The 25,366-nt window shown below is 50.6% G+C and overlaps 1 protein-coding gene across 2 annotated transcripts in view; it reads left to right on the forward strand.

Moving 5' to 3' along the window:
* Positions 1-25,366, forward strand: part of LOC146859586 (mitochondrial carrier homolog 2-like) — a 201,421-nt gene that overhangs the window by 80,810 nt on the left and 95,245 nt on the right. For both annotated transcript variants that reach the window (XM_085646523.1, XM_085646522.1), the window contains exon 6: positions 3,938-3,995. In XM_085646523.1, the coding sequence (XP_085502649.1) occupies positions 3,938-3,995 (58 nt within the window). The remainder of the gene's footprint in view (positions 1-3,937; positions 3,996-25,366) is intronic.

Below are 25,366 nucleotides of genomic sequence, written 5' to 3' on the forward strand. Positions count from 1 at the left end.
GTTCCCATTGCTGACATTTGTAAGGCTGCCACCTGGAAGTCAGTCCATACGTTTACAAAGCATTACTGCCTGGACTCTGATGCTAGGGCAGATGCGCAGGTTGGACAGGCTTCGCTAAGGAATTTGTTTGCACAGTGATTTGTTGGTGTTTGGGCTTACTCCACCGCTTCTTGTTGGTTGGGATGGGCTTGCCATTCTATTCATAGATTATGACTATACACAGAGATCCCCTACTACAGAAGGAGTAGTTTCTTACCTGTAACTCCAGTTCTGTAGTAGGGGTATCTCTGTTATAGTCATAAGCGACCCTCCCTCCTCCCCGGTGGAGTAACCTGACGGTATCAGGCCTGTTGTTATACACCTTCAAAAAGAACTGAAAGTAACTTGTGTTGGCTGTGCATCCTGGGATACCGGGGGTCTCTGGAGAGTTTCTTAAAGGCACGGTATCCCTTTAGCAGACACATAATGACAGCCTATAGGGCTTGTCTGTCCACCCCTTCCTCTCTATTGTTTAAAGGGATTTTGGTGAAGGGAGTGTGTGATAATAAAGGAACATGTCAAATGTGAATAAAAATGACATTTCAACTTTATTTTGGCTTTTGTGTTCACTTCAGAGGAAGTGCTGGCCAGTGCAGCCTTGTGGTGATTAGGCTGTATTATTTTGTCTGTCTCTTAAGTGTCTTTGCAGGTTTGCAAATGCGGGACAGCTTAAGAGATATTTTTGATTGCTCCGGGGTCCCCGCACATGGGCGGGGATTATTCATAGATTATGACTATAACAGAGATACCCCTACTACAGAACTGGAGTTACAGGTAAGAAACTACTCCTTCTTTCCCACCAACAACACCTCCGACTTGTTAGCATTCATTTGGAGACAGTTGGTGGTCATCCATTCAGCGACCGCCACGAGATGACCATGAAATCTCGTGGCATCCCGCTCAGGGTCACTTGAGAAAGCCACCACCAACTGTGTCGTCTGCGTAAGAGACTATGGTCCGCCCTCTGCTCTTGGCTACTCCAGCCAGAGGTTGAACATACTGATTAAAAAGCAGAAGGCTCAGGGACGAGCCCTGTGGAACCCCTTGACCTATAGAAAGAGTACTAGAGGCAAAAGGGGGGGGGGGGGGCTCTATCACCTTAAATGTCCTGTCCGCAAGGAAAGAGGCCAGCCACTTAAGAGCCAAACCGGTGACTCCAGCCTCCACCAGATGCCTTGGCCAAATGGCATGTGACACCGTGTCAAACGTGGCACTAAGATCCAAAAGGATCAGTGCCAACGTTTGCCCCGCGTCTAAGGCTTTCCAAAGATGTTCAGACACGGCCAAAAACGCTGACTCGGTGCTGTGGCCGGGGCGGAAACCATTTTGAGAGGGATCGAGCCTATGATTGGACGCGAGATATTCAGTAGGAAGAGAATTAATGTAGGCCTCCGTGATCTTTGCAGTCCAAGGTAGCAAGGAGATGGGCCGAATGTTTTCTTGCTTTTTTGGGTGTAGACATTTTTTTTTTGAGCAGCGGTATTACCCTGGCCTGTTTCCAGGCCTTAGGCACGGCCGCGGCACCAAGGGACCCATTGATCACCTGTTCCAACGGAAGTATGATAGTGGGTAGAATTTTCCGAAATTGGTCGGGCTTCAAGGGATCAACAGGAGAGCCCGACTTCACTTTAGAACAGAGGATTGCAGGAAGGATTGGCATGTGACCATGACAACAAGTGACTGGTAGTCCAGTGGCAACTGGAATTCGCCCAGACCGTTGTGGACTTTGTGGGACGTTGACCCTGCAACCAGTACCTCCTCACAATCTTCGTGGATCAAGGAACACCTGCAGTAAAAGACTCCTGTCGACTGCATCGCATCCACAGAGCCTCTTCAGCATCCTTCATCCATTGCATCAGGACCTCTCCATAGGAATCCATTGCAGCACTGATGAAGAGCCTGGAACTGCAGAAGGAGGGCTTCTCCTGTGAAGGGGACTAACAGAGGACCAAGCTGGCCCCCCTGACGAGCTCCTTGCTGAAGGAGGGCTTCTCCTGTGAAGGTACCTAACAGAGGACCATGCTGGCCCCCCTGACGAGCTCCTTGCTGAAGGAGGGCTTCTCCTGTGAAGGTACCTAACAGAGGACCATGCTGGCCCCCCTGACGAGCTCCTTGCAGAAGGAGGGCTTCTCCTGTGAAGGGGACTAACAGAGGACCATGCTGGTCCCCCTGACGAGCTCCTTGCTGAAGGAGGGCTTCTCCTGTGAAGGTACCTAACAGAGGACCATGCTGGCCCCCCTGACGAGCTCCTTGCTGAAGGAGGGCTTCTCCTGTGAAGGTACCTAACAGAGGACCATGCTGGTCCCCCTGACGAGCTCCTTGCTGAAGGAGGGCTTCTCCTGTGAAGGTAACTAACAGAGGACCATGCTGGTCCCCCTGACGAGCTCCTTGCTGAAGGAGGGCTTCTCCTGTGAAGGTACCTAACAGAGGACCATGCTGGCCCCCCTGACGAGCTCCTTGCTGATGGAGGGCTTCTCCTGTGAAGGTAACTTCCAGAGGACCATGCTGGTCCACCTGACTAGTTCCCTGGTCGAAGGCTGTCACCCCCCAGTACTTGTAACCAACTGCATTGACACCTACGAACGTTTCCAAAGAAAACTTGGGTAAATGTTCAATTTGTTGACTTTGCCACGGTTTGTTCGCAGTTGAGTGAAATTGCTTATTATTGTTTGTAAAATCTGTATCTTTGAAACCCTCTGGTAGATCTTTTTCACTCTAGTGCCTAAAAACATATAAAAATCCAGTCTATTTTTGTAAATTGGTGTCGGGTTTCTGGCGTGTCGAACTGATTTCTTCTTGAGTTGTTTGGTGCTGTTGAAATACTTTACCCTTGTTCCTTTGTTAGCCGCGCTGCTCCGAGCCGCAGCTGCCACGGGGGGAGCGGAGGGTTTTACAGACCAAGCCTAATGGACCTAAAGGGGTTGGGAAGTTGATTACACGATGAGGTTGCACAACCACACCATATAATACACCCCATTTCGTCACACCACTCTTGCTCCTTCTCCCCCCCCACCAAGCAAAGGGGTACATGGGGGTATGTTGTTGACAAACCAAACTCTGTCAGTCAAAAAAAGGAGCCTTTACTACAGACTTGCATGATTATTAAGCTCACTGTAGGAAAAGCACAAGGTAAGCCAAACAGATGCTGAGCGCAGGGCAGTGCAGCTTTTCCAAGCTAGCAGAGGATGTGGTGTCCATATAGAATGCAGAGTTTTGCAGGGACCGCAAAGGACGCTGTTTTGTCCTATTGGAGGGGATTAATTTTTCATAAACCGTGTTTCTTGGTGCACCTGTTAAAGCGGGGCTACTCTTCGAATTTGGTTTTATTTTTGCTCCTTGGCGTTGTTGTGTACCTTGGAAACAGGGCATTTAAAAAAAGATTTATGCAAACATATTTTCTTGCTTTTCTCAAGTCTGTGATCCGTGTGGCCAGAGCTGTAAACAAGACTTTTTCCTTTGAAAGATTTCCTTGATAGTCCAACTTGCATTAGTTTTGATTTGTTCCTAGTGTTTTGTGCTGTTTGAACTGTTTACTCTGAAGGATTTCCTGCTCTGTGTAAGACTTTATTCTCAGACGTCTGTTTTCTATTTGTTTTGTGATAGAGCTACTGTGATTGATGATTGCAGTAAGTTCGCCTGCGCAAGCGTGGTGTCTGTTTAAGAGTTAGTTAATATTCTAAGTCTGTCCCATGCTTAGTCATTTATCTTTTGAGTAGTCATTGGGGAGTTAGAGGAGGATTTGAGTCTGCATTTTGGTCCTGCGATTGGACGGCATGGAAGCAGAAGTTTTGAGTGCAATGATGTGTGTTCTTCTAATGTTAATATTGGATACAAAGTCTTCTTACAGTCCTATTTCCTTGTTTTTAACCAGTTTTCTGTTCTCCTTTCTTGTTAACAGACATCACGGGAAATGGCTGCTCGCTGTGCTGCTACCCTTGTCACACACCCGTTCCACGGTTCGTTCTTGTGTCCAAGCATGATCTAGCTTAAATCTGCACTGTCCATGTTCAGTCTGTTGCCTATGTCCCGCCTATTTTTCATCTGCTGCATGTCTGAGCTAGGTATACTTTACCTCAGGATTATTTTGTCTGTGGTCTGCCGGTTAAGTGAGTGTCCAGTGCGGTGTCTGAGCTTGTTGCCTTTTACATCAGCCCGTTCATGTTCTGATTGCAGTCTGCCCGCTGTGCGAGTGTCCTGCCCTGTAAAGCCCCACACCTACCGGCTGTGCCACAGGCTTATTACGTCTCACTCATGAGTTCCTGTCCCAGATCCTATAGCTCTCTTTGTATTCCATAGTCCCGGCCACTTGAAAACGGTCCTTCTGTTTGTTCCAATGAGTGCTACAGATCGAGAGAGAAGCGGGATCCAGCGATTGTGTTACAAATAAAGTATAGCTGTAGGGGGCGGATGATAACCCAACAGGAAAAGAGTAACAAAGAAATCAAATTACTTTTCACAGAGAAGAGCATACTGAGGCAATTCGTCCCAGAGTAAATTTGGAAAGAGGGGGAGGGGGGAGCTGTGAAATAGCCCCCGCCTTCCAATTTAGGACTAGTGATCCCCTGAGCTCCTTACAACTTCCTCTTTTTAGGTTTGGCATTAGCCAGTACTTCTTAATTTGACCAAAATGGCATACATTATATGCTTATAGGTGCTTTCGGCCAGCCCTCTACATCCTTTGGTCTGTTGCTTCATTCACACTTGAATTCTGCCCACTACAGCGTACGGCATGGGTCTGCTCACTTCCTGCATTCTTTAACTTCACTAAGAGTGATGGCTTTCTGCTTTCTCATGGAGCACATTTGCACGCTAAGTAGCTCCCTTGAGCACCAGAGACTCCTAGGGCTATCCGAGCCTTTTCAGTTGAAAGAGATTTTGCTTTAGCCAGCCCAATAGCTCCCCCAGCATTAAGGGTTTTTGAAAGGCCATGACAAACCAAATATTGACAATGACAATAGGCTGGCAGACGGACCTATTGACTTTGCCAGTGCTTGTTTTTTATATTGCTGGCTTTTGCATAGCAGCCCTAGCTCTGTGGCTTGTCCTGATCTAATCAATCGGGATTTTGTTCAGTGCAACTACCCGTAAGGGTCTCAAGGCGCTGGGGGAGGGGGGGGATGTAGGCTCCAGTCCATCAAGGAGGGGGTCTGTCAAAGTCAGGTTTTGAGGTTTCTTGCGAAGATGGGGAGCGATGTCTGTCTGAGGTGGAGCGGAAGGGTGTTCCAGGCTCTGGCCGCGAGGAAGGAGCGGCCTCCAGGCTCTGGCCGCGAGGAAGGAGCGGCCTCCAGGCTCTGGCCGCGAGGAAGAGCGGCCTCCAGGCTCTGGCCGCGAGGAAGGAGCGGCCTCCCGATCTGGTCTTTCAGGTGCGGGGGACCATCGAATCAACAAGGCCACATGACCAGCTCTGACATGAGCTGCAAGGAGAAGCCGCCAATAATATCAGGATGAAGGTTAAGATGAGCAAGATTGAAAGAAAATAGTTATCTTAGAACAACTTTGCCCTAGAGTCAGTAACTTGTGCTTAGCTTGCAGTTTGATTAAAGTCTCTGAATAACGCCGGTGGATCCCTTGCGTACGACACGCCTTGAGAATCTGTGACTGACCGAAATGAATCTGATCTGTGCAGCACGTGAAGGCGCTGACCGAGACCAGCACAGAGCCCAGATGGCTAACGAACTGGGTTGAGATACTCTGTGGACTGAATTGTAAGATCCTTACAGCCCAGCTGGCCTGAATAGTCAAACTAGCTAAAGATCTACCCCCCCCCCCCCCCACACACACACACACAAGGATATGATCCTTAAAGAATGCTGTGTGATTTAAGAAGTGTGTTGAACACCTTGGTCTATAATTTGAATGTCATTTTAACTTTTCATATAAATGCCCTCCTAGGTTTGCCCCATACCAGTTTCTACACAGATTTTCACTTGCTATGTTTCTTATGGGTTTGTGCCATACATAATGCTGATTTTTTTCAGAGCACTTTGTTGAAGATATCAACGTTGCCAAAAAATAACCTTCTTCTACAGAAGCACTCTGAGCTCATTCATCTTCTAAACGTATTCCTTTATTACTTATTATTCAGTTTGTTTTACTATTTGTAAAGCGCAGAGGTGCTTTGTTGCTGAAGCAACACTCCAAATTTGCAGTGAAATGCATGATGGTGGTTGAAAAAGACAGGTCTTTAGTTTTTGAGGAAAACAGATTTCCTGTCAAATGAAAGTGGGGCAATTCTTTCCACTTTCTAGATGCCAAAAAAGTGAAGGCCCGCCCCCCAGAACAAGAACTCTAGATCCAGAGATGGCATCTAATAAAGATTTCGCTGAGTGGAATATCCTGCCTGGGACAGCAAGGAAAAATTGTCCTGCCAAAAAAACCTAGGGTCCAAGCCCATTAAAAACCTTATAAACTAAGCACATGGACTTGAGAAGGGCCCTCTTGCAGTCAAGAAGCCAGTCTAATTCTTTTAAAAGGTGGCATATGAAAGATTACAAACCATCCTGGTGGTAGGCAGGCCAACAGGGCAACATTTTACCTAATCCATGCTGAAGTAAACCAGGCTTGGGCAACCATTTTGTGAGCCTCAGTAGAAAGTAACCTAAAAGTGTTCTGCAGCATTTTTAGAATTAAAAGAAAAAACAAATAGCCACACGTTTGCCAGTTCATTGGCCGTGGTCAAGAGACTCCCAGTTTTCTGACATGAAGCACTGGTCCAGGATCCCCTGGCCAACACTCTCTAGTCCAAAAATAAGTTTGTCTTCGGAGCAGAAGAGATGCATTGTGTTCGAGGCATACGAGCTGCAGATTACACACTTTTGCATAGATCGCCATCTGTTGTTGGGCCCGGATGTTTGCAGTTTGTTTTTCCTCTTGGAAAGTCTTTTGAAGTCATGAGGTCGGTGACTCCTCCCTTGGATCGTATTGCGCATGGGCTTCGGCTCCATCCTCTGATTGTTTTTTTCCGCCATCGGGCTCGGATGTAATCTTCGCGCTCTGGTTCCGAACATTTCCAGTTAGACGATCGAAGCGGAATCCTCGCTTATCGCGGTATTGTTTCGATCCAGATCTCCTCAATCACCTTCTCTTCGACACATCTTCGATTCCAGTCGACGGCGGCCTTCGGGCCTACCCAAGCTCCGGTCCCGGCTGATGGAAAGAACCCCTTTCAAGAAGTGCCCTCGATGTGGGTCCAAATTCCCCACACCGATCTTCATGAGGTGTGCAACCTCTGCCTCTCCCCTGAACACGAGGCTCGAGACTGTCCGGCCTGTAAGTCTTTCAGATCGAAAAAGACTATTCGAGATCGAAGAGCCAGACGAAACATGGCGCACTCCTCGACCTCTGTTCCAGTCGACATCTTCGGGAACGACGTTGAAGATCCGGGACAGCAGCACACCGAAGAGGACCTCGTCAGTGCTTCCGAAGCAGACGACTCAGATGTGGAGAACATCACCTCGGCGCAGAGGGTCGTGAGTACTATACCCCCTCCCACACCCGCGCCCACACCCAAAAGGCGTCGGTCACCCCTTCGCCTCCGGGCCTAGGCAAGACCAGAGACACTGCTTCACACACCCTACCTTCGGGCCCGGTGAAGAAGCCAAATAAGCCTGCCGGCGGCTCGGGCTCGAGCCAGCCCTCCAGCGGTGCCGAGAAACACACTTCGGTACCGAAAAAGAAACCGACCTCTACCTCGACGTCCGAAGTCCACGGTGTCGAAACCCAGCCTTTCCGTACCGATGCCATCTTCGGTACCGACCAAACCTCATAAGGCCCTCTGCACCGACACTTCCACGCCGAAGCCCACCTCGGCACCGACCAAGGAAACGGAGGTTCCCAAGCCCAGTGCTAAGCACGGCACGGACAAGCCTAAAAAGTCATCGGCCCCGAAAACTTCGGCGCCGACGGAACTAACATTGTCACAGGAACTGTTTACACCGGATCCCTTGCAAAAAACTCTTACCAAGGATCCAAAAACTGGACATTTGGCACTCTCTTCCAAAAAGAGACATTTGGACAAACCGGCTCCACCTCCAAAGAAGGACTCTACCTCCCCTTTGAGAATGCCTTCACCACCTCCTCCACCCTCTCCCCCCTCCGCCTTCTCCACCCCCACCTCATCTCTCTCCGACCCCGTCTCCAGACGATGATCAGGGGGATCCATATTACGATCCAGGGGATGTGCCCCAAGACACCACCCCTACAGGATCCCCAGACCCATGGGACAACTACAATAATCCAGATATTCCAGACGTTCCACAAGATGACCTTTACCCTTCCAGGCCATCTCCACCGGAAGACTCATTATGTTTCCACCACCTACTTCAGAGGGTGGCACATTATCACGGGGTAGGGTTACACACTGACCCAGTAGCGGAGGATTTCCTCCTCGACACCTTTGATACCGCACATAGGTCTACTTCCATACTACCTATGCTCAAGGGGGTAATAAAACATGCGCCAGAGGTTTTTAAGGACCCAGTCAGGGCTTGGGTCATTAACCCACGCATAGAAAAGAAAGTACAAAGCAGCCCCCACAGATCCTGCCTATATCAAAGGGCCTGCGCCACTAGATTCCCTAGTGGTTTCCACTGCACGGAAGAGGTCAAACTCCCAGCCGTCAGGCGAAGCACCACCACCTGACAAAGAGTCAAAGCTACTGGACGCGTCAGGAAAGCGTACTGCGTCACAGGCAGCTAATATATGGCGCATCACCAACACCCAAGCGCTATTGGCCAGATACGATCGGGCGCATTATGATGAATTGGAAACCATAATGCACCACCTCCCAGAAAGATACAAAAATGGGGCCAATTAATTAATTCAAGAGGGTAAGACTATAACTAATACCTCCATACGCTGTGCCTTAGATTCAGCAGACACAGCTTCCAGGGCCATTAACACTAGCGTCCTCCTACGTCGCCATGCAGGCCTCCATCCTAAATCATCCCTTTGACCAAGAACACCTATTCGGCCCAAAGGTAGATGAGGCCCTCGAGAAAATGAAGAAGGACACGGATACGGCGAAATCTATGGGAGCCCTGCAGTAACACCCTCCTAGACGCTCCTTTCGCCGCTCTTCCTTTCGGAGTACGGCTAGAGGCTACTCCTCAGATAGCGCGTCCACTTCCTACAAATCCCCTACTCAGTCCACCTTCACAAGGGGTTATCAAAGAGGCGGCTATAGGGGCAATAACAATAAAGGCAGAGGCAAAACAAATACCGCCCGCTCTGCCACACCGCCTACCCAATGACTTCCCCCCGCTCCCTCCAGACCATCCCACTCCGGTCGGGGGCAGACTACAAAATTTCCTTCAGGTCAGGGAGACCATCACCTCAGACAAATGGGTGACCCAAGTTATTCGCTCAGGGTACTGCCTAGAATTGACATCTACCCCCCCCCCAAACATACCACCCAGGTAACGCCCAATGTCACAAGAACATTCCACATTACTAAAACAGGAGGTAATCTCCCTCCTACAAAAACAGGCAATAGAACAAGTTCCCGCCAATCGGCAAAATTTAGGGGTCTACTCCCTATATTTTCTAATACCAAAAAGGGACGAGTCTCTACGGCCTATTCTAGATCTCCGGCCCCTAAACACATACATACATTCAGACCATTTTCACATGGTAACACTTCAGCAGGTGCTTCCGCTCCTCTCCCAGAACGACTTCCTCACAACACTGGACTTGAAAGACGCATACTTTCACATTCCGGTACACCATGCTCACAGAAAGTACCTCAGATTTGTAGTGGACGGGCAACACTACCAGTTCAAGGTGCTCCCATTCGGGGTCACAACAGCACCAAGGGTATTCTCCAAGTGCCTAGTGGCGGCACACCTCAGAAGACAGCACATTCATGTCTTCCCATACTTGGACGACTGGCTGATAAAAGCCACGTCCTACAACCCATGTGTACACCACACCGCCACTACAATCCAACTACTTCACCAGCTAGGCTTCACGGTGAACCACCAAAAGTCCCAGCTAACACCATCCCACATAAAGCTATACCTCGGTGCCACCATAGACACCTCAAAAGCCATAGCCTACCCCAATCCGGCCAGCATTGCAAGCATTCAGGCTTTGCGTCAAAGATTCATACCTCAACACTCCCTTCCAGCAAGAGTGTTTATGCAACTGATAGGGATGATGGGCTCTTGCATTTTCATAGTGCCTCATGCAAGACTCCAGATGTGTCCACTCCAAGAGTGCTTAGCGCGCCAATGGAACCAGGCCCAGGGGCAACTCACAGATCTGGTGTTGGTAGACGGTTGCACCCATCGCTCTCTGCAGTGGTGGAACACCACAAATCTTTCCAGAGGTCGACCGTTCCTGGACCCGGTTCCACAAATAATACTAACAGACGCATTGCTCTCCGGCTGGGGAGCTCATCTATTACACCTCCCATTGCAGGGCACATGGAAGCCGCAACAAAAGTTACTCCATATCAACCATCTGGAGTTACTGGCAATCTTCCTATCCCTAAAATCCTTTCAAACACAGATTTTAGGCAAGGCAGTCCTCATTCGCACAGACAACATGACGGCCATGTATTACATTCAAAAACAAGGCAGCACACACTCTCCACAGCTCTCTCAACTAGCACAGAGCATAAGGAGATGGGCAATTCCACGCAAAATCTTTCTCCTGGCCCAGCATGTACCAGGAGTCCAAAACACCATGGCAGATCTGCTCAGCAGACAGACGCAGCAGATCCACGAGTGGGAACTTCACCCGCAGGTTCTTCACCCGTTCTTTCAAATGTGGGGGCATCCGCAGATAGACCTCTTCGCCACCCACGAAAACAAAAAATGCCCAAGCTTCGCCGCCAGATACCCACACCCATTGTCCAAAGGCAATGCGATATGGATGAACTGGTCAGGCAGATTTGCATACGCCTTTCCACCTCTCCCACTAATTCCATTAGTGGTGCGAAAGCTACAACAGCATTCCCTCACACTGATCCTAGTAGCTCCAACATGGGCCAGACAACCGTGGTACACCACACTGCTGGAACTCTCGGTAGTACCACACCAAAAGCTACACCTCTCACCATGCCTCCTAACCCAGAACCATGGAGAGATCAGGCACCCGGACCCAGCTCAGCTCAACCTTGCAAACTGGCTCCTGAGATCCTAGAATTCGGATACCTTAACCTTCCCCCTGACTGTATGAACGTCATCAGAGAAGCTAGACGCCCTACTACTAGAGCCTGCTACGCTGCCAAGTGGAAAAGATTTGTTGTTTATTGCCATAACAACACAATCAACTCTCTAGACGCATCTATACAGCACATCATATGCTACTTGCTCCCTCTACAAAGGTGTAACCTAGCATATACATCCATTCGGCTACACCTCGCAGCAATTGCCGCTTACCTACAAAACAGGCAGCACCTATCCCTTTTCAGAGTACCTGCCAATAAAGCCTTCATGGAAGGCCTAAAAAGAATAATTCCCCCCAGAATACCACCCTCACCTGTGTGGAACTTAAATATAGTTCTCACAAGACTAATGGGACCGCCCTTCGAACCTTTACATAAATGCGAACTGCAATTTCTCACATGGAAAACAGCTTTTCTTGTAGCCATCACTTCCCTTAGAAGGGTCAGGGAGATACAAGCACTTACCATACAAGAACCTTTTCTCCAAATGCACCAGAACAAGGTTGTTCTCCGTACCAACCCAAAATTCCTACCTAAAGTAATTTCCCCTTTTCATCTAAACCAATCTGTAGAATTACCGGTATTTTTCTCGCAACCTCAAACTGTTGCAGAAAGGGCTCTACACAGCTAGATGTCAAACGAACCTTACTTTACTATATCCAAAGAACACAACCTTTCAGAAAGACCAAACAACTATTTGTCTTTCTCTCCACCACACAAAGGCAACCCCATCTCAAAATCGGGGATAGCTAGGTGGATTGTAAAATGCATCCAGATTTGCTACCACAAAGCAAAACGAACGCTATCTGTTCCCCCTAAAGCCCACTCTACACAAAAGATAGGGGCTTCTATGGCTTTTCTAGGGAACATCCCATTAGATGATATCTGTAAAGCAGCTACATGGTCAACACCGCACACTTTTACTAAACATTACTGTGTAGATGTGCAAACCAAGCAACAAGCTAGTGTGGGCCAGGCTGTACTAAAAACACTATTTCAAACCACTGCAACAGATACCGGTGGTCGCCGCTAAGGTTGGGAACTGCTATATAGTCTATGCAAAAGTGTTTAGTCTGCAGCTCATATGCCTCGAACGGAATATGCTACTTACCAGTATGCATCTGTTCTTGGCATGTAGAGCTGCAGATCTATACACGCCCACCGGCTACCTGTATCTGTTCCAGTCTCTTATTTATCTACAACACACATGGGTTTCTTCACTGTTATTACTACGCTCCATCTTTCCCTGTTGGCGAAAAACAATCTGAGGATGGAGCCGAAGCCCATGCGCAATACGATCCAAGAGAGGCGTCACCGACCTCGTGACTTCCAAAGACTTTCCAAGAGGAAAAACAAACTGCAAACATCCGGGCCCAACACCAGATGGCGATCTATGCAAAAGTGTGTAGATCAACAAACAACAACTCTCCGCCTTCCTCGAGACCAACGGATCACTCGACCCCCTCGCAGTCCAGCTTCCGAGCAAACCACAGCACCGAGACCGCCCTCATCGCAGCCACCGACGACATCAGGTCCCTGCTCGACAACGGGGAAACAGCTGCCCTCATCTTCCTGGACCTCTCGGCAGCCTTCAACACCGTATGCCACCGCACACTGATGCAGCGCCTCAGCAACATCGGAATCCAAGGAAAGGCCTTGGAATGGATCATCTCGTTCCTCGCCGGCAGAACCCAGAGAGTCCGCCTTCCCCCGTTCCGGTCCGTGGCCACCGAAGTCATCTGCGGCGTCCCGCAAGGATCCTCGCTCAGCCCCACCCTCTTCAACGTCTACATGAGCCCCCTCGCAGCCATCGCACACGAACACAACCTCAACATCATCTCCTACGCCGACGACACCCAGTTGATCCTCTCCCTCACCAACGACCCCGCCACAGCCAGAGCCAACCTCCAGGAAGGAATGAAAGACGTCGTGGAATGGATGAAGCTCAGCCGGCTGAAACTGAACTCAGATAAGACGGAAGTCCTCATCCTGGGAACATCCCCCTCCGCCTGGGACCACTCCTGGTGGCCCCCTGCCCTGGGCTCTGCTCCAAAGCCAACGGACCATGCTCGCAACCTGGGCTTCATCCTGGACTCCTCCCTCACAATGACCAAGCAAGTCAACGCCGTCTCATCATCCTGCTTCAACACCCTGCGCATGCTCCGAAAGATCTTCCGGTGGATCCCCGCGGACACCAGGAAGTCAGTCACCCAGGCCCTCGTCACCAGCCGACTGGACTACGGAAACATCCTCTATGCTGGAACCACAGCCAAACTACAGAAAAGACTCCAGCGCATACAGAACGCCTCTACACGACTTATCCTGGACACCCCCCGCTTCAGCCACATCTCTCCCCAGCTGAGAGACCTGCACTGGCTCCCCATCAGCAAGAGGATCACGTTCAGACTCCTCACCCACGCACACAAGGCTCTCCACGACATGGGACCCACATACCTCAACAACCGCCTCACATTCTACACACCCACCCGCCACCTCCGCTCCGCCAGCCTCGCCCTCGCCACCATCCCGCGCGTCCGCAAGACCACCGCCGGAGGAAGATCCTTCTCCTACCTGGCGGCCAAGACATGGAACTCCCTCCCCACCCACCTACGACTGACCCAGAACCATCTCTCCTTCAGGAAACTGCTCAAGACCTGGATCTTCGAGCAGTAGCGGATCCCCCTCCCCCCAGCGCCTTGAGACCCTACGGGTGAGTAGCGCGCTTTACAAACTCATTGATTGATTGATCTGCAGCTCTACATGCCAAGAACAGATGCATACTGGTAAGTAGCATATTCCTTATAAAAGTTCAGCTCAAGACAGAATGCTCGCAAGTGGCAACTGCCCTTAGTTTTTTGCTTAAATAGCCGCCCACATGGTTTCAGTAATCTCACGGACAAATACTGTAAATAAGTTGTGCGAGCGCGTGACATTACTTTAGCGTCAGCTGAGGGTATTTTATTAAGAGGAAGAATGAGGTTTAGAGTAAATTATTATTTTGTTTATTTTTCTAAAGGACTCCAATGAATTTTCATTCTTTATTTATATATTGGTAGATCTTAAAATCACTTTCGCAGACATATTGTCTCTAGAGGTTTACAGCATTTTCCAGGAACCGTAATTACACAGACCAATTACTGACTTTGTTAGACTCCATAATTTGGCCTTTAATGAATTACTTTCTCTGCCAGTGAGAAGTGTTGCATCTAATCTCTAAAGGCTTATTTTCTATTTTAAAAGTTTGTCAGTGAATGGGGTGTATTATATGCTGTGTTTGTGCGACCTCACTGTGTAATACATGTACCAACCTCTTTAGGTCTGGTAAGGTTAGTCTGTCAGACCTTCAGCTCAACCCTTTATTGAGGTGTCTGAGCAGCGAGAAACACGTGTAAAGCTTTTAAATAGCAACAAAACAATTGAAGAAGAAATCGACACAACACAAGAAATCTGACAGCACTTTATGAAAATAGACTGTATTTTTATAACCACGATAAAGATCCACCGAAGAGTTTCTGAGAGATGAATTTTACAAATACAAAGCATTTTCCCTCAACCTCGAACAGGCCTTGGGAAATTCAACAAATGTGACACTTAACTAAGTGTTGTTTGAAAGGTTTTTTTAAGTGTCAATAAGGTTGGGTAGAAGTACGTGGGGCAACCAACTCAGATGGGGAGCTAGTTAGTGGGGCCAGCAAAGTCCTTAGAAGCAGTGACCTTCACAGAAGAGCAGTCCTCAATAATTTCCAGGTACTTTATCCACATTTTAATGGGTTCCTATGGAGTGGTCCTGATGCAAGGGATGAAGGATGCTGAAGAGGCCCTCAGGATGCTGTGATGCTACATGGTGCTAGGGGTCTTCATTCATGGATTCCTCCGTACATGAAGATGGTGAGGGGGCCCTGGTTGCAGAGTCTGCATCCCACAAGGTCCTCTTTGGGCTGGCCAAATTCCAGTCGCCACTAGACCAGCAGTCTTTGAATGTGGCGGTCACAGGCCAATCCATCCTGGGTCAAAAACTAGTCTTTTGAGAGTCTCAGCAAATCTCTAACCGCACTCCCAGACTGGACTTCAACTCGAGTGCAACTCTGTGCGTTAGGTCTTGGTCTTTGGTGCTGCACAGCAGGCGGCGGTAGCAGATTGAATACTTTGGGCTACCAAATTGCCCCCGCAGGCTCCTTCAGCTGTTGCGTCCCTGTGCTGCGAACAGGAGTCCGGTCAGCTGCCCCTGGAGTTCTCTTGTGTTGGAAAGTGGGTGGTTAGTAGTGGTAAAACATGCATCTACCACTGGCAAGAAGGCCTTTAATATGGTCTAGGGCTCAGTATAGGTCTCAAATTATTCCCATGCTCAACCCTGGATAGCTTGGCTGCGAGCAGGCAGGCTTAATTTAGGAGACAGGTATGTAAAGCATTTAAACACCAATTCAGTAAATAATTAAGACGCAACACACAATAAAAATTCAACACCAATTTATCAATCAATCAATCAAAGTAATCTTTATTTCGGTCGTAGACCATAAAAGATAAGCAATCCACAAAGACATACAATTATACAAAAGAAGAAAGGGGGTATTGCAGTTCATAAAAAGTACAATACAGATTAGATTAATTGCCAGTTAATTCATTAAAACAGTAGATAAAAGATTAAAAGATTAAAATATTGTAAAAACAATGATAGATAAAATCAGTGGGTGTTGCATTATACCGGGGAATTAGACAATAAAAGGGAACTTCTCCTTCGCCACACAGCATACCAGAAACACCAATTTATAAAAATAGACGCTATTTTTGTCTTTAAAATTGCACCAAAATGACAATCAATATAGGGAACCAGAGAGATGGATTTTTAAAGAATAAACACTTTCTAGCACTTAGTCACCTTTTGGAGCGTTTTTACAAACTTGCTTCAAACTTCTGGAACTTCTTCCTGGAGTTGCTCTTGAGGGTCCAAAGGGTCAAAAACACAGTCCAGGGGTCTGGAAGCTCCAAGATGTTCCTTGAAAGTTTGGGACCACAATTTCCATGATGCACCTTGCCAAATCCTTAATTGGACAGGAGTCCACTGGATACACTCCAGGCGGGGGACTCTTGGTGGAGGTGGTTCAGGTGAGCTCCGTTAGCCTGTAGCTTGCAGGGAGCCCACTCTTTATTCCTCTTGAAACAAGGTACATCCAAAGGGCTGTAGTTCCAGATAATGCAGCAGGCGCAGTCAGTCATAATGCAGGGCCTGATGGTGCAAATCAAGTTTCCAGCTTGGCAATCCTCCTTCTCTTAGCTTTAAGCAGCAGATCGGAGAGGCTCTGCACCTTTCACATATGTATTCAGTGTTCTTTGGGGTCAAGCAGGAGGGCACTCCTGTCCAGTGAAGTGCCGGGCAACACCCCAGAGCATGGCCACTTCCTCCAAAGTGTGGCATCATCTTCTCCCACAAAGCACTATTCCTCAAATTCAGCAGAGGAGCAAGAGCTAGCTAAACCAACCTCCAGTGTGGCTCATTTCCACAGCTCTCCTCCCCCTGCCATATGCAAATTCCTGCCTTAAGCCTCCCATCTGGCTGGGTCAGAGGGCTGGGTGTAGATGGACCAGGGATTCATTGCCTCCCCTATTCCCCCTTTGAAGCTCCATGCTTTACGATCTCTCCATAGTGCAGAAAGTTCTGCTGGCCTCTAATCTGCCATGCCCCATTATATATTAGGGACTTGTAGTTTAAATCCTCTCCCTTATCTAATTTTAGGGTAAGACATGCCAATTATAAGGGTTCCCTAAAACATTCTGGAACCTAATGCGTGTGTTTTCACTGTTTTCAACATAGCACTAGGCCTGGTTAGACAGAGCCTAGGGAAAGTGAGTCAGCTACCACCAGTACCAGTCACCAAAAAGTGAGGGTGCACAGGGCACACCGACATATTGGTTTGACTGGGCTCTGGAGACCGCTTCTCCTTGAGCAGGGCACAGCAGACACACTCCCTTCACTAGCCGCCAGATGCAGCAGGCTCAGTCCCTTTCTTCACTAGCCGCCAGATGCAGCAGGCTCAGGCCCTTCACTAGCTGCCAGTTGCAGCAGGCGCAGTCCCTTTCTTCACTAGCCGCTAGATGCAGCAGGCGCAGTCCTTGTCGCTGGTCCTTTGATGCAGCAGGCGCAGTCCTTGTCGCTGGTCCTTTGATGCAGCAGGCGCAGTCCTTGTCGCTGGTCCTTTGCAGCAGCAGGCGCAGTCCTTGTCGCTGGTCCTTTGCTGCAGCAGGCGCAGTCCTTGTCGCTGGTCCTTTGCTGCAGCAGGCACAGTCCTTGTCGCTGGTCCTTTGCTGCAGCAGGCACAGTCCCTTTTTTCACTAGCCGTCAGATGCAGCAGGCGCAGTCCTTGTTGCTGGTCCTTTGATGCAGCAGGCGCAGTCCCTTTCTTCACTAGCCACCAGATGCAGCAGGCGCAGTCCTTGTCGCTGGTCCTTTCATGCAGCAGGCGCAGTCCCTTTCTTCACTTGCCGCCAGATGCAGCAGGCGCAGTCCTTGTCGCTGGTCCTTTGATGCAGCAGGCGCAGTCCTTGTCGCTGGTCCTTTGATGCAGCAGGCCTTGTTGCTGGTCCTTTGATGCAGCAGGCCTTGTCGCTGGTCCTTTGATGCAGCAGGCGCATTCCTTATTGCTGGTCCTTTGATGCAGCAGGCGCAGTCCCTTTCTTCACTAGACGCTAGATGCAGCAGGCGCAGTCCCTTTTTTCACTAGCCGTCGGATGCAGCAGGCGCAGTCCTTGTTGCTGGACCTTTGCAGCAGGCGCAGTCCCTTTCTTCACTTGCCGCCAGATGCAGCAGGCGCAGTCCTTGTCGCTGGTCCTTTGATGCAGCAGGCGCAGTCCTTGTCGCTGGTCCTTTGATGCAGCAGGCCTTGTTGCTGGTCCTTTGATGCAGCAGGCCTTGTCGCTGGTCCTTTGATGCAGCAGGCGCATTCCTTATTGCTGGTCCTTTGATGCAGCAGGCGCAGTCCCTTTCTTCACTAGACGCTAGATGCAGCAGGCGCAGTCCCTTTTTTCACTAGCCGTCGGATGCAGCAGGCGCAGTCCTTGTTGCTGGACCTTTGCAGCAGGCGCAGTCCCTTTCTTCACTAGCCACCAGATGCAGCAGGCGCAGTCCTTGTCGCTGGTCCTTTGATGCAGCAGGCGCAGTCCCTTTCTTCACTTGCCGCCAGATGCAGCAGGCGAAGTCCTTGTCGCTGGTCCTTTCATGCAGCAGGCGCAGTCCTTGTCGCTGGTCCTTTGATGCAGCAGGCCTTGTTGCTGGTCCTTTGATGCAGCAGGCCTTGTCGCTGGTCCTTTGATGCAGCAGGCGCATTCCTTATTGCTGGTCCTTTGATGCAGCAGGCGCAGTCCCTTTCTTCACTAGACGCTAGATGCAGCAGGCGCAGTCCCTTTCTTCACTAGACACTAGATGCAGCAGGCGCAGTCCCTTTCTGTCGCTGGTCCTTCGATGCAGCAGGCGCAGTCCTTGTCGCTGGTCCTTTGATGCAGCAGGCGCAGTCCTTGTCGCTGGTCCTTTGATGCAGCAGGCGCAGTCCTTGTCGCTGGTCCTTGGATGCAGCAGGCGCAGTCCTTGTCGCTGGTCCTTTGATGCAGCAGGCGCAGTCCTAATTGCTGGTCCTTTGATGCAGCAGGCGCAGTCCCTTTCTGTCGCTGGTCCTTTGATGCAGCAGGCGCAGTCCTTGTCGCTGGTCCTTTGATGCAGCAGGCGCAGTCCTTATTGCTGGTCCTTTGATGCAGCAGGCGCAGTCCCTTTCTTCACTAGCCGCCAGATGGAGCAGGCGCAGTCCTTGTCCCTGGTCCTTTGATGCAGCAGGCGCAGTCCTTGTCCCTGGTCCTTTGATGCAGCAGGCACAGTCCTTGTCGCTGGTCCTTTGATGCAGCAGGCGCAGTCCTTGTCGCTGGTCCTTTGATGCAGCAGGCGCAGTCCTTGTCGCTGCTCCTTTGCTGCAGCAGGCGCAGTCCTTGTCGCTGGTCCTTTGATGCAGCAGGCGCAGTCCTTGTCGCTGGTCCTTTGATGCAGCTGGTCCTTTGCTGCAGCAGGCGCAGTCCTTGTCGCTGCTCCTTTGCTGCAGCAGGCGCAGTCCTTGTCGCTGCTCCTTTGCTGCAGCAGGCGCAGTCCTTGTCGCTGCTCCTTTGCTGCAGCAGGCGAAGTCCTTGTCGCTGCTCCTTTGCTGCAGCAGGCGCAGTCCTTGTCGCTGCTCCTTTGCTGCAGCAGGCGCAGTCCTTGTCGCTGCTCCTTTGCTGCAGCAGGCGCAGTCCTTGTCGCTGCTCCTTTGCTGCAGCAGGCGCAGTCCTTGTCGCTGCTCCTTTGCTGCAGCAGGCGCAGTCCTTGTCGCTGCTCCTTTGATGCACCAGGCGCAGTCCCTGTCGCCGGTCCTTTGATGCACCAGGCGCAGCCCCTTTCTTCACTAGCCGCCTGATGCAGCAGGCGCAGTCCCTTTCTTCACTAGCCGCCTGATGCAGCAGGCGCAGTCCCTTTCTTCACTAGCCGCCTGATGCAGCAGGCGCAGTGCTTGTCGTTGCAGCCTCTCGTTGCTGGTCCTTTGATGCAGCTGGGCAGTCTTCCTTCTGCCCCTCCACTTGGTGGAGATCAGGCTTTGATGCCAGGGTGCTCCTGCTGACCACTCTGTGGAGTGTGGTATCTGGCTATCCCAGGATGCACCTTTCTGCCCAACCCCTAGATGGTGGCTACCTGAGGACTACTCGCCCCATGGAAAACCGGTTTGGCAACTGGTTTTCCCCCTCTGCTTCCCTTGCCAGCCTAAACGGTGGGGCAGCCCTCCTCCCTAGTGACACACCTGCCCTTCAAAGGCAGCTTCTCTCTGCCTTTTTGGGACAAATACGCAAATAGCTTCTGGACCAGGCTCCAGAAGGGGCGGTCTTGTGGACCAGGCTCCAGAAGGGGCGGTCTTGTGGACCAGGCTCCAGAAGGGGCGGTCTTGTGGACCAGGCTCCAGAAGGGGCGGTCTTGTGGACCAGGCTCCAGAAGGGGCGGTCTTGTGGACCAGGCTCCAGAAGGGGCGGTCTTGTGGACCAGGCTCCAGAAGGGGCGGTCTTGCGGACCAGGCTCCAGAAGGGGCGGTCTTGTGGACCAGGCTCCAGAAGGGGCGGTCTTGTGGACCAGGCTCCAGAAGGGGCGGTCTTGTGGACCAGGCTCCAGAAGGGGCGGTCTTGTGGACCAGGCTCCAGAAGGGGCGGTCTTGTGGACCAGGCTCCAGAAGGGGCGGTCTTGTGGACCAGGCTCCAGAAGGGGCGGTCTTGTGGACCAGGCTCCAGAAGGGGCGGTCTTGTGGACCAGGCTCCAGAAGGGGCGGTGTTGTGGACCAGGCTCCAGAAGGGGCGGTGTTGTGGACCAGGCTCCAGAAGGGGCGGTGTTGTGGACCAGGCTCCAGAAGGGGCGGTGTTGTGGACCAGGCTCCAGAAGGGGCGGTGTTGTGGACCAGGCTCCAGAAGGGGCGGTGTTGTGGACCAGGCTCCAGAAGGGGCGGTGTTGTGGACCAGGCTCCAGAAGGGGCGGTGTTGTGGACCAGGCTCCAGAAGGGGCGGTGTTGTGGACCAGGCTCCAGAAGGGGCGGTGTTGTGGACCAGGCTCCAGAAGGGGCGGTGTTGTGGACCAGGCTCCAGAAGGGGCGGTGTTGTGGACCAGGCTCCAGAAGGGGCGGTGTTGTGGACCAGGCTCCAGAAGGGGCGGTGTTGTGGACCAGGCTCCAGAAGGGGCGGTGTTGTGGACCAGGCTCCAGAAGGGGCGGTGTTGAGGACCAGGCTCCAGAAGGGGCGGTGTTGAGGACCAGGCTCCAGAAGGGGCGGTGTTGTGGACCAGGCTCCAGAAGGGGCGGTGTTGTGGACCAGGCTCCAGCAGGGGCGGTCTTGTGGATCAGGCTCCATGTGTGTCCGGAAAGGCACAACAGTTTTAAAGGTAACAAGGTGACCTCTTTCTAAAAGCCACACACTGCAACAAGTTACGTTGATATCGACTTGAGATACAAGTCAGGCTTAATGTAACGAATTGTGTGAAGCCTTGGCATGCCTAATTTGGTCGCACCGTTCAGGATTCGGCACAGCTGAGGGGTCAGCGTGCTGTAGTCCTGTACTCGCCAATTGGGCAACAAAGTCTTTCCACAGTAAAAACTGTGGTTTTGTGTGTTTAAGGTAAGGACATGTAAAATACATGTCCTGCCCGTGTCCTATATGTTGCACCCTGTCTTGGAACTCAGTAGACCTGCCAGAAGGGTGACTTACACAGGTGTACAGGGAAGTAGTGGCTTTGCACAGCCAGTCTGCCTGTCTGCAGTGGTAGATTAGCGGACCCCTTTTTACATGGGGGAAGTTTACAATGGCACAACCAGTGCTGCAGGCCTCGGGGACCCCTCTAAGTTCACGGTATCAGGGTACCATATACTGGGGACTTGGAGGTACGTTATCCAGTTCCAATTGAGTACAGCCAATTCGACATACACTTTATGGTCATAGCTCCGGCATGGAGTGCTGGTTAGCAGGCCTCCGAGTACTGCCTGAGGTGAGAAACGCAGCATCAGTCAAAACTTGGGGCTGACCATCCAAAAAGAGGTATTTCCTTAAATTTATGAATTGTCATTCAGTATTGTGCAGAATCTCCTTGCCATTTTAAAGCTCCATCTTTTATCCTGAAAAAGAAGTAAGCAGTCATCCTGTTTCAAACATGCTTGGTTTCTATAAGGCTGTAGAAATGTGAGGCCTGTTAAAACAGTAACTTTAAAACCGAATTCTTCCTTTCCTGTAACTGCAGTGAAAGTCCCTGTGCTTTCGTCCTCAGTTTGACTGCGATGCCACTGTGTTCAGTCTATAGCTTTCCCATCTTGACTCTAATGAAGGCTCGAGGGGAATCACAACATTTGGCTTCCAGTTGGGACTTGAAGTATTGAACCATACGGTCTCCCATTGTACTAAATGCATCGTTGACAGGAGTTTTTCTAAAATCCACATTGGTTCATTTATATTTAAGAGATGTTACGTTCTTAATAAGAAATTGGTTTGAGAGGAGTTTGAGTCGGGGTGAGTAATGCATGCTACCTAAATTGTTAACATAAGAAAGAAAATAATTCTTAATATTATGTGGCCTTCTACACTATCCTTTCTATTTTAAAAGGCTCAAATTCAGTTTGTCCGAACAGCAATTTGATGACTGATCATGCGTAAAGAGTACAGATCTTAAGGTGTAAGTAATATGCTTCATGCTTGCTGCAGCTTGAGCTGTCTCCGCCGCTAGATGCAAAGCGAGGGTCCTGGTTATGACCATTAATGGCCGATGGCCTTTATAAGGTTTTGCTACAGGAAAGTTTTAATTATAAATCACCAATAAAACGGATCACGGAGCACATGAATTGAAAGAATAGCAAGAAAGTAGGTGTAGTGTGGACTCCCTGCACACTGTGCCACTAGAGCGAGCTGCACCCGACTGAAGAGGGCCTGGCCCTGCACACTGTGCCACTAGAGCGAGCTGCCCTGACCGAAGAGGCCCTGGCCCTGCACACTGTGCCACTAGAGCGAGCTGCACCCGACTGAAGAGGCCCTGCACACTGTGCCACTACAGCAAGCTGCACCCGACCGAAGACTGCCTGGCCCTGCACACTGTGCCACTAGAGCGAGCTGCACCCGACTGAAGAGGGCCTGGCCCTGCACACTGTGCCACTAGAGCGAGCTGCACCCGACTGAAGAGGGCCTGGCCCTGCACACTGTGCCACTAGAGCGAGCAGCACCCGACCGAAGAGGGCCTGGACCTGCACACTGTGCCACTAGAGCGAGCTGCACCCGACTGAAGAGGGCCTGGCCCTGCACACTGTGCCACTAGAGCGAGCTGCCCCGACCGAAGAGGGCCTGGCCCTGCACACTGTGCCACTAGAGCGAGCTGCACCCGACCGAAGACTGCCTGGCCCTGCACACTGTGCCACTAGAGCGAGCTGCACCCGACCGAAGACTGCCTGGCCCTGCACACTGTGCCACTAGAGCGAGCTGCACCCGACTGAAGAGGGCCTGGCCCTGCACACTGTGCCACTAGAGCGAGCTGCACCCGACTGAAGAGGGCCTGGCCCTGCACACTGTGCCACTAGAGCGAGCTGCACCCGACCGAAGAGGGTCTGGCCCTGCACACTGTGCCACTAGAGCGAGCTGCACCCGACCGAAGAGGGCCTGGCCCTGCACACTGTGCCACTAGAGCGAGCTGCACCCGACTGAAGAGGGCCTGGCCCTGCACACTGTGCCACTAGAGCGAGCTGCACCCGACCGAAGAGGGCCTGGCCCTGCACACTGTGCCACTAGAGCGAGCTGCACCCGACTGAAGAGGGCCTGGCAGGCCGTAACCAGTCCTAGGTTGCTTGTGTTCCCGTTATGAAACTACCTATCAGTTCGAGCAGGGCTCTTCCTGTTGGAGTTCAGTCAGGACTAATTTTCACAGAGCTGGATCTAATATGAGGTGGCACGGGGTGGAGGGGCAGAAGAATGATAGGTTGATGTGCTACCCCATGCGATTGCCAGAAGTCTGTCAAATTGCAAGCATTCCTCCCATCGCCTTCTGTGTGTTTGATGTTATGTGGCCCCTGTTTCCAGTTGCTAGAAATTAAAGGAGACCTGGATAGAGCTTGCCTTCAGTAGAGATGCTGACTAGTCTTCAGGGTGCTTTATAGATCCCTTGGTAGAATAATGGGCGGTGATCACTTCCCGGATGTTTACAGCCTTTACCCCATGTTAGAGCAAATGCACTATGGCGCATCAAAAAGAGTTGCGGTGTCTATTAAAGGAAGATGATGTATATGCCCTGGGTTAGCGAGCATAGTTCAGGTAGGAAGCCGATTCCTACAGAGACTGTTGTGCTCTTCTGTTCAATGATCCAGATTGGATTATGCGAATGCCCTCTACTGCGGACTCCCAGCCTATTTGATCCACCGCCACCAGGTCATTCAAAATGCCGCGGTTAGGCTGCTGTTCAACATACCCAGAAGATCTAGTGTCCGCCAACCCCTTAGAGATCTTCATTGGCTCCCAGTTGCTCAAAGGATCTTATTTAAGATCCTCGTGCTAGCATACCGAGCACTTCATCAAACGGGTCCAGCATATTTGAGGAAAAGATTTTCCCTTTATGTTCCCAATCGCCCTCTTAGATCAAGCAACCTCCACCAAATGACTGTGCCAAAGTTTAAATATAGCAGTCTCGGCGGTCAATCCATCTCTGTCAGAGCAGCGAGAGCTTGGAATACCCTTCCGCTTCACTTGAGAACATCCCCATCCATCATGACGTTCAGGAAAGGCCTAAAAACCCACCTTTTTAACATCACTGCCTAATGGATGTCTCTCTAACTCCGCTTGTAATATGATCTGTCTCCCTTTTCTTTCGCGCCAGGATACTATACTTTTTAGTAACAGAGCGCGCTACAAAAGCCTCTATAATATAATATAATGATGTGCAGCTTGTGGAGAAGAGAAACCTGTGATGTTGGTCATTTATAGGGGCACCATGGACCAAGCTTTGAAGCGCCAAGATCCAGGGAAGAGACACAAACATAAAGCACACTGAAGAAGAGGAGGCATTGACTAAAGCAGGCTAGCCAGAAAGGAATTGCAGCTTCATGTGGTGGTTAACCCCTTTGCTGCTGGGTTGTTTGAACACCTCTGTGCTAGTTCTTATATTTTTTTTCAATAAGGAATCGGCATGACCGTGTGTGCAGCAGAGAAATAGGAGTCCGTCAAAGTCAGGATATTCACTCCCAGGATAGAAAAGAAATACAAACATGCACATTTTACTCTCCATTTTACATCGCAAGTTGTACCTCTGGACCCTTTCGTGGTGCCTGCTGCTAAATCGAGCCTGTGGCTTGGTAAATCAATCATGCGCCACCTTCTGATAAGAGCTGCAAGATCGGCAGGACAGCCTCTGGTGGTGTGAGCAGGGCTGCAGTGGCACAGAGCCAGATGTGTTAGCCTCGCCTGAAAGTATAACCTGTACCAGTGGGACTTGATCTAGCAACGGGTCATGCATCTGCCTGGGGCATACTGCAGACCACAAATGTATTGAAGCGGGAGAGCAGGAGGGAGAAATGATATCTAAAGAGACATCTGCTAAGTATTGTGGTTGGTACAGCCTCTAGAGAAATGACTATGAATGTCATCTCTAAGACAGTT

This window comes from Triturus cristatus, chromosome 3_1 (assembly GCF_964204655.1).
Source record: "Triturus cristatus chromosome 3_1, aTriCri1.1, whole genome shotgun sequence".
In the NCBI taxonomy this organism is placed as follows: domain Eukaryota; kingdom Metazoa; phylum Chordata; class Amphibia; order Caudata; family Salamandridae; genus Triturus; species Triturus cristatus.